Source organism: Idiotropiscis lumnitzeri, chromosome 15, assembly GCF_059441095.1.
Source record: "Idiotropiscis lumnitzeri isolate Australia: NSW breed Sydney's pygmy pipehorse chromosome 15, RoL_Ilum_1.0, whole genome shotgun sequence".
Lineage (NCBI taxonomy): Eukaryota > Metazoa > Chordata > Actinopteri > Syngnathiformes > Syngnathidae > Idiotropiscis > Idiotropiscis lumnitzeri.
This window is the reverse complement of record NC_142405.1, coordinates 2903099-2915214: the sequence shown is the minus strand read 5'-3', so window position 1 is coordinate 2915214 and position 12116 is coordinate 2903099. Positions and strand designations below refer to the sequence as shown.

The following is a 12116-nucleotide window of genomic DNA, read 5'->3' as shown; positions in this document are numbered from 1 at the left end:
ACGGAGTGGAAGCTTCAGATTGAGATGCAGCACTCTGCGGCTGCGTTTAATGAAAAGAGCAGCGCATTCCATCACAGCTTGAGCGACAGCTCGGCTCCACCTGGGAATTTTCTGGCGGATGGGAAGCGGCGGGCTTCCGACGTGCTGACAAGGGGGGGCAAAGCGGTCGTCCTCGGCTGAGGTTTTTGGTGCACGAGAAGCTCCCATTCTTGGAAATGTCTTTGTATCGTAGTTTCGATTGAGGCTCATGAAGTCAGATGTTGTAAAGTGCCAGGGGGGGGTTTCATAATAAATGATGACGTTTCCCCTCCGGGACACACCTGGGTGAAGGCCGGAATAAAATCCGCAATTAGGAAGCCACTTGAGACCTTTAGCAGCACTCAAGATCTCCCTGAAGCCTCATTTATCAAATGCTGATAAAAGGGGTTGAGCGGCAAAGTAATGCTCAACTTAAAAAAAAAAACACGCTGTCTTAAGAATTTAAAAAAATTGTCATCTTTGCTTTGACCAAATGGAGGCATGACCACATCTTGGAGGGGCAAAGAGTGAATTTCTTGTTGAGCATGCACGTTTGCTGCTGCTGAAACGGAGCGGGAAAAAAAAAAAAATCAAAGAGGGCACAGAAAAGACCATGTCGACAGACCTGGAAAAAAATAAAACCGTTTTACTACCGGAGCTCCTGTGAAACTTTTGAAAGCTTTATGACAAAGTCAAACAAGAAAGGTCAGCAGGAGCGCTACAGCAAACAGCTGCAGAACGGCGAACATTTTAATGAGAACTCGCATTTCACTCACGGGATTTTTTTTGGTCGATTGACTTGACGTACATAAAATATTCCACCAACGGATCCCATTCTCGGGAAAAACAAAATTGAAATGCGGCGGAACGCTCTTACGGTCTAGATAAAAATATATAATGATTAACATTATGGATTCAATAGAAAAAAAACATTGTATAAAATCTTTATAAAATGATACAAATGAAGGCAACATTTTTCTCGGTGTTATCGTAACATCATGACATTTTTGTTTCATGAAAATAGAGGATGCACATGCTAGCTATGCTAATTAGCATTTGGATTATGAGGTGTTCTTTGGGGAACAATTCGGCCCCTTTACCCAAAGGTTTTGAGATGCACCAGAACAAATGGAAAACTTTTCAAGCTGCAAATGAGGAAGAACCCCAAATTTTTTCCCAGCAATTTCACTTCCTGTAGGTGTCAAGGACATGTGATGTTTTTCTTTCGTGTGTGTGTGTCTTCTCTAACATGGTGGTTTGACCCCAGTGAGAGGCAGACCACCTTCGCATGAATCATTAATCGTGCGCCATAAATCATTAAGAGCATCAAACGCTGAGGAGATGCACATGTCCTCTTCGCTCTCGCTGAAATGAGCTTCACATATTCCGTTGGAGAAGATGAATGCGCCTTGCCAGACATTTCGAAAAGTATCTCCGGCTCAGTGATGTTGAGATTATACAAACTGCAACTCGATTGTGATCATAAGAGCAAAGGCAGCTCAGACTTCAGTGGGCGGCCGCCGACAGGCTGCAGGGAAGTGCAAAGCAAACAGCGGCCTCTCCGCCGCTTCGGCCATCCGACTCACAAAGTCAACAATCTACGCAAGGGACGACTTGACTGGACACGGTCAGCACATTTCCAGCAAGCTGCCATGCTGGCTCAAAACAGCAAATTGGGTTTATTGGTATCGTTACCAAACAGAAAAGCAAAAGCAATCCAGTATTAATCCAATTTAATTAAAAAAGATTCAGAAAAAGGGATTTTTGTTTTTTTGGTCTCTCACAAACGGTTTGCCTGCCAGGGAAGCCGTAGCGATCCAAAGTGCCTGAAGCCAAATTGGCGTCACTCACTTCCTGGGAAAAAGCGCACACGGGCTCTATTTATAACCTCTTACTAGGGCCAAATGCTTTTAATTGATGGCAAAAGAATTATCCTGGAGAAGGCAAAACACACGTTTCTTAAATTAGAAAAATCTCACAGGACACCATCGTAAATAAAATGTCACAAAAAGTCAAAGAAGTTAGAAGTCGTGAAATTATACTGATCTTAATTTGCTCGAAAATCATTATTTATTCATTCCAAACATATTTTTGTGCTTCTATCAATGACAGCAACGTATAATGACAAGCAGCTTGTTTAATGCTTTTCCACATAATGCTTTTCCACTACAATCCACCTGTTGCCATTTATGAATAAATTAGAACCAAACCAAACAAATATTATTTGAATGAAAAATAGTTTTAGAGTCCATGCAGTAAATTTTGCAAACACCGTCTCGTGTACTGGCTCGATGGTGCGCTGTCCCTTTAAGCGCAAACTACTCGCGCACACTTCCGGTATTTACTTCCTGGTTACCCCTCGCTCATTCACGTCACTTTAATCATAATAAATCGCTCTTGTTTTCCACAACAATGAAACCCAAAAATGTCCCGTCCACGTAATACATAATGGCAGAGCGCAAAAGAAAGCTGCCGTCGCGTAAAGGTGACCAAAAAGCAAATAAACGCGCTAGTGAAAGCGAAGAAAAGAAACGGAATGAGACGGTGCACAGTGTTTATTTCAGTGGTGGTCAAAATACTGACCTGCCGAAGAGGCTGGGAGAGGATTTCTTCAAACAGCCTTGCGTTGCTTTGGCCAAAGCTTTCCTCGGCAAGGTAACTTCGGTGGCAGCTGATGTCTGGAACCATCGAGACAGCACTTAAGTGTAAATAAAATACATTCAAGACTAACATTACAAATTGAAAGTAAAGTATAGCGTATTTTATTTTTTAAATTATAAAAACTTAATTATAACTTCAGCAAAAGTGAAAAAAGATTTTGTCCCGAGTTGAGATTTCAAATGCTGCTAAAATTGTCAATTGTGCAGTAAAAAAGTTTGTTCCAATATGATAACTCTGCACATCTCCAACAGTGTAAATTGCTCCCTGCCCCCAAAAGAAAAAAAACCCAAAGTAGTGAATATTACCTTTTAATCTTGCAGTATCAGTAAGAAGCAAACAATATTTTTCGCAAAGAACTCTGGATACAATTGATATAGAATAGAACATTGAAGTTCACATCACTTTGTTTTTTTAAACATCTACAATATTCGCTACGTAATCCAAAAGAACAGTCTTACATACTTTTGTGTGTTGCATCCTCATTTGCAGATCCTGGTGCGGCGGCGCGAGGACGGCACAGAGCTGAGAGGCCGCGTGGTGGAGACGGAGGCGTACCTGGGAGGAGAGGACAAGGCTTCGCACTCTGCGGGGGGCAAACGCACAGAAAGGAACACGGCCATGTTCATGAAGCCGGGCACCATTTACGTGTACCCCATCTACGGCGTCTATCTCTGCATGAACGTCTCCAGTCAAGGTCATTGTAATCTTAAATGTTGTCATGTACTGCAATCTCCTGAAATGCATATATTTTAAAAATATTTAGAGGTACAAGTAGTTACAGTATGCTTAACGGGCATGAGCATAATAAGGGGACGGCCCGGAGCCACAAGTCCTAACCTACGGTCTCGTGTCTCACAGGCGAGGGCGCCGCCGTGCTGCTGCGTTCGCTGGAGCCTCTGCAGGGCCATGCCGTCATGAGGCAGCTGAGGGCCGCCAGACGCAAAGACGGAGCCCGGCCCCTCAAAGACAAGGAGCTGTGCAACGGCCCTTCCAAGCTGTGTCAGGCTTTGGACATCCCCCGACGCTTCGACCGCCAGGACTTGGCGTGCGACCCGGAGGTGTGGCTGGAGGATGTGGATCCCGCGGCAGGAGACACCCGCCATGAAGTCATGGTGGAGGCGCCGCGCATCGGCATCGAGTCGCACGGGGAGTGGGCCAAGAAGCCTCTGCGGTTTTACCTCCAAGGGAACGCTTGTGTTAGCGTCGTGGACAAAGCGGCTGAAAAACGAGAGAATGCGTCTGACAGAATAGAAATAGACTGACAGACTCTGATTCAATTAAATTGCTCAACCAATTTTTCCTGTCAGTGTCAATTTTAAGTACCATGTTTCTTGAAAAAAAATTCACGCCATATCATATATTACCCAAAAAGTACTGATGTCTCCATTTAGTCACAAATTGCAAAATCTGGGCCTGTTTAGTTGAACAAGCTACAATATTTTTCCACACACTACACAGCGCCGTCAAGATGGGGCAGCAAATTCAATGACTTGGCACTTCAAATGCCCAACCACGGCGTCGTCACCTTCACCGAGCAATCAAGTACGTACCGCTTATGGGAAGCTCGCACTAACTCAATGCAGCTCTGCTTACCTTGCATTATAGCAGAAGGCTGGCACCCTTGTAGATGAGGATGTTTCCGCATGATAGTGACTCCAACCATCGCTCGAAAGTTGCTCTGGAGCTTCAGCCGGCTTGGCTCCAAGTCACGGGAGTAAAAAATATATATATATATTTTTTTAAATCAGTGAAATGAAAAGAATGAGTTCTCAAAAAGCGACATTTACTGAGCAACTCCATATTCTTGTTTTCATTTTTTTGCTTTCGTACACATCAAAAACAATTTTTAAGCCAACCCGTGCCTTGGGCTGAAGTCGTCCATGCCTCGGGTAAAGAAGGGTGGGGGCGGGGATTGAATTTTGCTTTTCATTGAATCCCCAGATGTTTGGACCGCCCTCGCCTTCTCTTCAAAGTGCAAAAACAGCCCGAGTGATGTCCTCAGTCGTCTTCCCACCTCCGGGATCCGTGAGATGGACGTCTGCAAAGCTCATCACTCAGTGTGTGCTCGCTCGGCAGTCCAAAGACATCTGCCACCCCCATCATTTCCACCTTATCCCAACACTCAAGGTCTCGCTACTATGTACAAAATAATTTATTATTCAAAATAGGCTCATAAATGATTAAAAGAAAAACTTCTGTGTGGTAAATCCACATAAATCAACCTTTTTTATAGCGTGATGGACAGCGTCCGACTGGCGCTGCTGCAACGACGAAGACGACTTCTACAACTACACTCTACTCTGCGGGAGACTGGAAAATGGAAACGATGGGATCTTCGTGATTGGTCACCACCAACACGCTGCGGAACTTGTCCAAGAGCGTCTTGAGCTGAGAGCGCCGCATGTTCTCGTTGTACATGATCTCCTCCAAGTGGTGGTGGCCTCGGAAGTAGTGCAGCAGCCTGGCAAACATGCGGAGATCCTCTTGGTTCTGGGCGGCGGGGATGTTGAGGATAAACTGCCTGTCGTGCTCCGGCAGGCTGGCCAGCAGAGTCTCGGTCAGCAGGATCCTTTTGTTGAGGGGGGAGTCGTCGGTGCCGGGCGCCAACTCTGCGCTGGAGTTGTCCATGCTGGGGCTGGTCAGGGTCATGTCGTCGCTGCTGGCTGCACGCAACACGTGGAAACGCAAACTGTCAGTCAGCTCGCGGTCTCACTCACACACACACACGCACACACGCAGAACGCTGCCATACTTGGTGAGCCGAAGCTGAGGGCGCTCGGGGTGCTGAGTCCGCGGCTGCCGGCGACCCGCGCGGCCAGCGGCAGGTCGTCATCCCGATAAGCGGGCTCGTCCTCGGCAGGTGGCACCATGAGGCAGACGAACGTGTGCAGCTGGATGAGCAAGCGGCGCTGCAGCATCCACACCACCATTTGGATCAGCTGAGCCTGCTCGGGGACACGCACACGTCATGATTAAGAATTTAAAATTAATTTTGTCACAATGTTTTGTGGCATCGCTTTCCAAAATTTTTTTATATTTTTCTGTATTAATTTGTATTTCAAATGATTTTTTAAAAATATTTTTGTATTGTTTTTTTTTTGTCTGACACAGTTGGACTTTTTAATAATTGTTATTTTTGCTCATACTTGTGTTGTTTTTGTCCATTAATTTGCTGTATTTTTATCAGATACTACTGCATTATTTTCAAAATGTTTTTATCATAATAATATTTTTCTTGCTTTTAATATTTCTTTTTAATATTTGTAAAAAAAAAAATCAATATTGAATACTAGTTTTTCCCCCCCCAAAAAACTTGCATAAGGGGAGAACAAGCAAACTCCACCCAAGAAACTCTAAGTTGAGATTCAAACTACCAACTTTTGACAGTGAGGAAGATTTCTTTTTTTTCTTTTACTTCACTTTATTTGAAAGGGGGAGTCGATAGTGGAACCCCATAGCGGAGACATTAATGGATTGCAATGTCCGATAACAACCCACAGAGGGTGCCATTGATGCCAACTCAGAAAAAACAAATAGAAAGTTGCCTGAAATGTCCAATATCTTTGTGTTGCAGTTGTACCTCCTGTGCGGGAGCTTCCAAGGGGTTCCTGAACTCGGCCAGCGAGACAGGCAGCGAGAACTTAGCCAACATGGAAGTAAGGTCGTGACCGGGAAACTGTTGCGCAAACTGCTCGGCCTGAGGCGAGAATCTGTCCAGTGAGTGCGGTGAGAGATTTAGTGAGTGTGGGAGGTGGCACTTTATTGGACCGCTCTGACACGGCGTGGATATCAATCGCAGTGCCACATGTGTGGAGACGAGCGACTCACAGATAGATGTTGGCGTGAGGGGACAGCATGTAGACGTTGTTCTCACACAGAGGGTAGATGATGATGGCCTTGCCCCAGTAGACCAGGTGGGCTGCAATCTGGAAGATCTGAAAGCAAAGCAAAATGTGTCATCTTCATGGGCAATACTCAGATTTAAAATTTCTAATCATCGTTTGAAACAGGAATAGGACACACTTGTCAGTCACATGTTCCACAACCTTTGCTCACATAAAGAAATGGGTGGAGGACTTCTCTTCTTAGTTGCAAATGGAAATAAAAGCTCATATTCACATTTTCATGTCCAAGCCCCAAAATAAATAAGCCAACGGGTCTCACTGTTTCAACACTTTTTAAGGGGCTTGTAGATTCAGTACTGTGGACCTTTGATGTCAATGTTTCTTCTGGATCTGATTAGGATGGCACATCTGACAGCAATTTAAGCTAAGGGCACTTTTTCAAGCCTGGGCGGAGGCCTGCACTCTCCGAGAGCTCATTTTATGCCACCCCTCCTCTCGCCATTTGTTATGAAATTTAAATCAGACATAAGAAATAGGAGAACTACAATTCTTGTGTGATCCATGATGGTGCGTCACCAACAACCTCACCTGAAGCAGGGCCAAGTCAGTGTCCTGAGCCAGCTGCTGCAGGTTCTTCACCGCCGAGCACGTCTTGATGAGGCGCATCATGGCGGGCGAGCAGTCCACGGGAAGTTGGCCCAGCAGTGCCTTCTCGCTCTCCAGCAGCAGCAGCGCGTGGTAGGGCCTGGACAACAGCACGTCAAGATAATTAAGGCCTTGTGTCTGGAAAAATGGCATTCTCAGGCAGTGCAAGCAGCCAATGAAAAGAAACAGGTCTTGACTGAAGTAATGATTCAGGACTACCAACAGAGGGCAGTAGATTGCAGTCAAGACATCTTGTCCTTAGATGACTCCACTTGTTATCAGTGAAGCGCACACCTTACCAAAAGAGGCCGCAAACTACCCACAAGCATGAAATATAATATTAGAAATAATCAGTATGTGAATTATTAATTTTGAAAGGGGATAGCAGACATAACATTAGGTGCACCTGTAATTTATAATTCTATTGTAACATAATCAGTTTTGATTTGTCAAGAATTTCTTTTTTAAAATGTGTGTATTTCTAATTTTTGTTTGCTTATTTCTTTAATTATTTATTTTTTTAAATTTTCCTCCAAAATGCATGCATCTGTAATACAATATAACTTTATTAATACTTGTGTTTTTCTATAATTTTAAATTATCAGTATATTTTGGACTGAAGTTTTGCATATTTTTTTTCCTTCACCCATTTTTTTTGTATTTTTATTTTGGACAAAATATTTTATTTTCAAAATATTTGCATCTGCAACAACACAATGACTGTGTTTTTTTGTCTAATATTTACATTTTTGACTTATAAGTATTATAACGATGACATGCGGAGCGTCTCCACTCAATGAAAATGGGGCGCACCTGATGGCCTTCAGGCTGCGCTCTAAGGCCTCGGGGGGGATGTAGTTGCCGCCGATGCGGTGGATCTTGTGCGGGAGGCAGAAGCTCACCTCCAGCCAGTTGTTGATGTGCAGCCGCACCACGCCCGTCGTACACAGACTGATGAAAACACACGGTTGGTCAAAAATATCGCGAGCAACAAACGAGACCGCGTCGACACACGAACCTGTCGTATGCTTCCTTTAGGTCCTTGGCTAGCTTACATTTGGGCAGAATTTGTCGAAATGGCGACTGTGGGCTCACTAAGAACAAAGAAAACATGAGTGACACACATTTTTCTTCCCGGCTTTCTTTTTTAGGGTGACAAAGCCCTGTCGGGGGGGGGGGTCTAACTTTCGCTGACGGTGGTGATCTCCTCCTGAACGGCCAACATGAGCTTGGCCTCCCTGGTGAGGTACTGGCAGCGGCGCTCCTCATGCTGCAGTGCAACGGCGATCCGGCGGGACAAATTTTGCATGCAGCTGATGACCGAGGGGTCGGCGTTGGCCTGGCAAAATAGAAGAAACGGTGACAGGCCAACACACAATTGGCTTGTAATCTAAAATTCAAGTATTTAGAAGCTAGTATTTTTATTGTCTTCAAATTTTGCATTTTATTATGAAAATATTTTTATAAATAATATATATTTTTTAAATAATATTTTATTATCCACCTTTTGCAATTTACAAGCTAAATTGATCAATGTAAATACATTTTTTAAAAAAGGACTTCCAGCATTAGTGTGTAGTTCAAGATTAAAAAAAAAAAAAAGAAAGAAAAAGCAACATGCAAGTTGCAAGTTGCCGGGCAGATCTCGCCACCCAAAACATGACTCAGCTCCTTTCAGCACCCGACCAGCGCTCAGCTGAGGGGGGCCGCTCACCGTGACTCAGCAAAGGGATGCGCCTCGTCATGCAACAAGATTAAACGTGCTAAATTTTCCCCCTCCGCCTCCCTCAAGCCTCCTCTGCTGTCACAGATAGCGAAGACTAGGAAAATTATCATTTGCAAAACACAGCCCACCCTCACCCCTCCCTTCTTTTGAGGCCCACCCTCTTGCAGAATCATTACAAACTCGGATATTATATCTATTAATATGTTCACATTCATTTATTCAGTTTTCCTAGCCAAGATATACAAAGTATATGCACTTCTTTATATTACTTTGGCAACATTGCGTGTAAAAATATCCAAATTAGTTCACAGTAGTAATACATATAAATATAAATATGTATTTTATAAATAGATACGTTACGTTAATACCACTCTCTCAGGTGTCAATCATGACTGAGGATCACGTGTCATACTTCACATTTTTGATGTTTTCGATTATGCAAGTGTACCTAATGAAGTGAACATGTAAATGCCACACTTGTCTTACCCTCAGAGCAAAGACCACGTTGAAAAGGATCATGGTGGGCATCTCCCTCTTTGGCGACGGATCTGTTTTTGACACCTGCAATGAAAAAATAAAACATAAAAATCGATGTTAAATGTAAATGTTTTGCTATTGACACAAGAGCAGAAGTTGCAAATTACAAAAATCAGAGTTTCAATAGTTGCATGAAAACATAAAATGGTTCTTTAAAAAAAAAAAAAAAAAAAGGGCAGCAAGCGGAGGAGGTGAACACCTCGCTGACCTGAATAATGGGCGGATGCTGCAGCAGAGTCGGGTGGCCCACGAAGCGAACGTTGTCTATCTTCAGCTCAAATTTCTTGCCGCACATGTCCGACTTGGTGGCCAAGATGGTTGCCAGGATGCTGTCGGAAAACCTAAGAGAGGGAAAGGCCAGGTTCATCCCAGGGAGTTAAAAAAATAAAACAACAAAAAAAGAAATAACACCACTTCTGAAAGAGATTTTCAAACTGAGAAATTTCTGGAGCGGTTTTGATTACATCCACTTCCTGAGATTTGTACGCCATGGAAAAATATTTGTGCGTGGGAATAAAAATTCTGCTGAAGATTCATGCTGCGGGGATTTCATGCTGCAATGAAAAGCTTTGGAGAAGAAAAAAAAAAAAGCACTACACGAACTTTTCCCTAATGTGAAGAAGAAGAAAAAAAGTGAATTTAATCTGAGTTTGCAGCCAGTTACAACAAATGCAACATGCTGCAGGTTGATTGATTCCACTTTAATCCGTTACAAATAAAGCATACAGCAATATAGACAACAGCGAATTAACGCACTGTTTCACCGAGGAAATAAACACGAGAACGGTGGCACGCGTTACAAAGGAAGAAGGTTATCAAAACCAATTTAATCAGTCGCACGAAATACAACAATACAAGAAAGGACAGCGAGTGATTGAAGCAAAGGAAAAAGGGAGCTTTCGGAGGATTCCAGAGTCTTACCCCGCTACCAACTGTTCGTCAGTTAATGAAGACGGCTCTCTGAAATGGGAATGGGGCCATAAACAAAACAAAAAAAAAAGAAGAGACAAGAAAACAAAAACGGGAAACTGCAACATGCACGCGTGCACATTCCGACATTGACAGGCGGTATGTGAGGAAAAAAATAAATGTAAAATCAACAGGAGGCAGAGCATGACAACTCAGTCGATATAAAAATGCTTCCACAATTTGAAGCCAGCCTCAGTTGTTTGGTGTTATAAAACTGCAGCTCTGCTTACCTGGTGGCTTTCAAATGCATTAAACTTTACATGAAAAGGTAGAAAGAAAATATTACGTATGAATACTGTTGAGGGAATTGTGCTATTTTCACTTAGGCCGCGTTGTGAGTATCGATACCTTGAAATAGGGCCAGGTATCGGCCCAATAACAGTAACTGGTATCGCCCATCCCTACTATTAATTTAAGGAAGAAAGCACCTTGAATCTCCATCCTGATCTTCAACTTCTGCCGTCGTATTCAGCGCATAGCGATTCCGTTGTTTTGCTTGTGGGGAAAAAGATACGGAGTAATTATTGAAGCAGTAATTTGATGCACACTACTCACAATAGAGATATTGAACTTTGAGGTGAAATCTCAGAATTAACCTAAAACGCACTACAATGTTTTCAGGTGAATTTATTTAACGGTTTCAAAATCTTTCAATGCACGTGTCCAACAGTTGAACACTGTTGTATTTTTATTTATTTATTTTACTGCTTATTGTTCTCTCACAAGAGGTTTAATGGCCAAATACAACACAATGGCACATTTCATGTTTACAGGATCGTGAAATTTCACCCAAAAGCCAAATATGCTCGAACATGATGTGAAGTGTGTACAGGGACAACGTTTTATGTTGTAGCTGAACACAGCGTGTGTTTCTTAAGGATGCTGCCCCGTCAGTCAGATGCTCGCGTTCACCTGCGTGGGACGAAGCGCACTCGGCAGCTCGCTGGAAAGGGTAGCGGAAAAGCAGCTTGTTTCCGCGGCTGCCGGAGCTCACCAGGATGACACTTATGGGGTTGGTCTTGTGTCCCCAACGGGGGCCACTGAACAAGCTGATTCTCGGCGGCTCGACCGCCGATTTGTGTTGGTCCCCGGCGAATTCTCCGCCGCCGCTGGATGGGTTGAGCATCATGTTAGCTTGCTAGCTCGCTTGCATCGCTGCCCCACGATCGACACCTTTCACCACAAAGTCAAAACACTTTTTCTCGCTGCAAGGGGAACTCTTAACGATATTTACGAAACGCAACTTTACAAAAGTTTATTCAAATGGTTCCGTCTCAGGCCCAATTTTCACTTTGCCTCAACTTCTACAGCGCAAACGGGTTATTTTGTGTCATCTCAAGAGTGTCCGACCGGAAACAAGGAACGGAGTGACACTGCGCATGCGTATAAATCTTGACTGAGTGATTAAAAACAATGCAGCTTTTAAATAGTTTTTTGTAATTTAATAATAGATAATTTACTAACGTTTTCTTGTAACAGTATTTAACAGATGCCCATATCAATTTTCAATTTTAATTACATTTTGCATTTATAAAGAGTGAACATGTCGCCAAAAAGGTATAGCCATATATGTGAAATATGAAAGGATATCGACAATTTAATGTTTGTAAACAGAATTTTATGTTTGTAAACAGAAGTTTTCACGCAGCCCCAGACACGCCCGCGGCCGCCATGTTGGTTGTCCAATATTTATTTATTTTCCTTTTATAAACAAG

At 43.3% G+C, this 12116-nt stretch overlaps 2 protein-coding genes and 1 long non-coding RNA gene across 4 annotated transcripts; 1 reads left to right on the top strand and 2 right to left on the bottom strand.

The window, feature by feature from the left end:
- Positions 1-2358: 2358 nt before the first annotated feature.
- Positions 2359-4396, bottom strand: LOC148322186 (uncharacterized). The gene is made up of 3 exons (XR_015846669.1): positions 4273-4396; positions 3142-3897; positions 2359-2696 (listed from the first exon to the last, which is right to left on the bottom strand). It is a non-coding gene; the product is annotated as an uncharacterized LOC148322186 (long non-coding RNA).
- On the top strand, positions 2370-3973 carry mpg (N-methylpurine DNA glycosylase). The gene is made up of 3 exons (XM_088317373.1): positions 2370-2673; positions 3169-3373; positions 3538-3973. The coding sequence occupies exons 1-3, from the start codon at positions 2467-2469 to the stop codon at positions 3939-3941; spliced, it is 816 nt and encodes a 271-aa protein (XP_088173499.1). The 5' UTR covers positions 2370-2466; the 3' UTR covers positions 3942-3973.
- A 420-nt stretch (positions 4397-4816) lies between the features above and the next one.
- On the bottom strand, positions 4817-11763 carry nprl3 (NPR3-like, GATOR1 complex subunit). Of its 2 annotated transcripts, XM_088317875.1 has the most exons (13): positions 11314-11763; positions 10830-10896; positions 10354-10392; positions 9641-9773; positions 9382-9456; positions 8355-8508; positions 8188-8263; positions 7983-8120; positions 7113-7269; positions 6508-6614; positions 6260-6389; positions 5432-5624; positions 4817-5342 (listed from the first exon to the last, which is right to left on the bottom strand). In XM_088317875.1, the coding sequence occupies exons 1-13, from the start codon at positions 11528-11530 to the stop codon at positions 4975-4977; spliced, it is 1854 nt and encodes a 617-aa protein (XP_088174001.1). In that variant the 5' UTR covers positions 11531-11763; the 3' UTR covers positions 4817-4974. The 2 variants fall into 2 exon arrangements, with proteins under 2 accessions (XP_088174001.1, XP_088174000.1); XM_088317874.1 differs by lacking the exon at positions 10354-10392.
- Between the last annotated feature and the right edge of the window lie 353 nt (positions 11764-12116).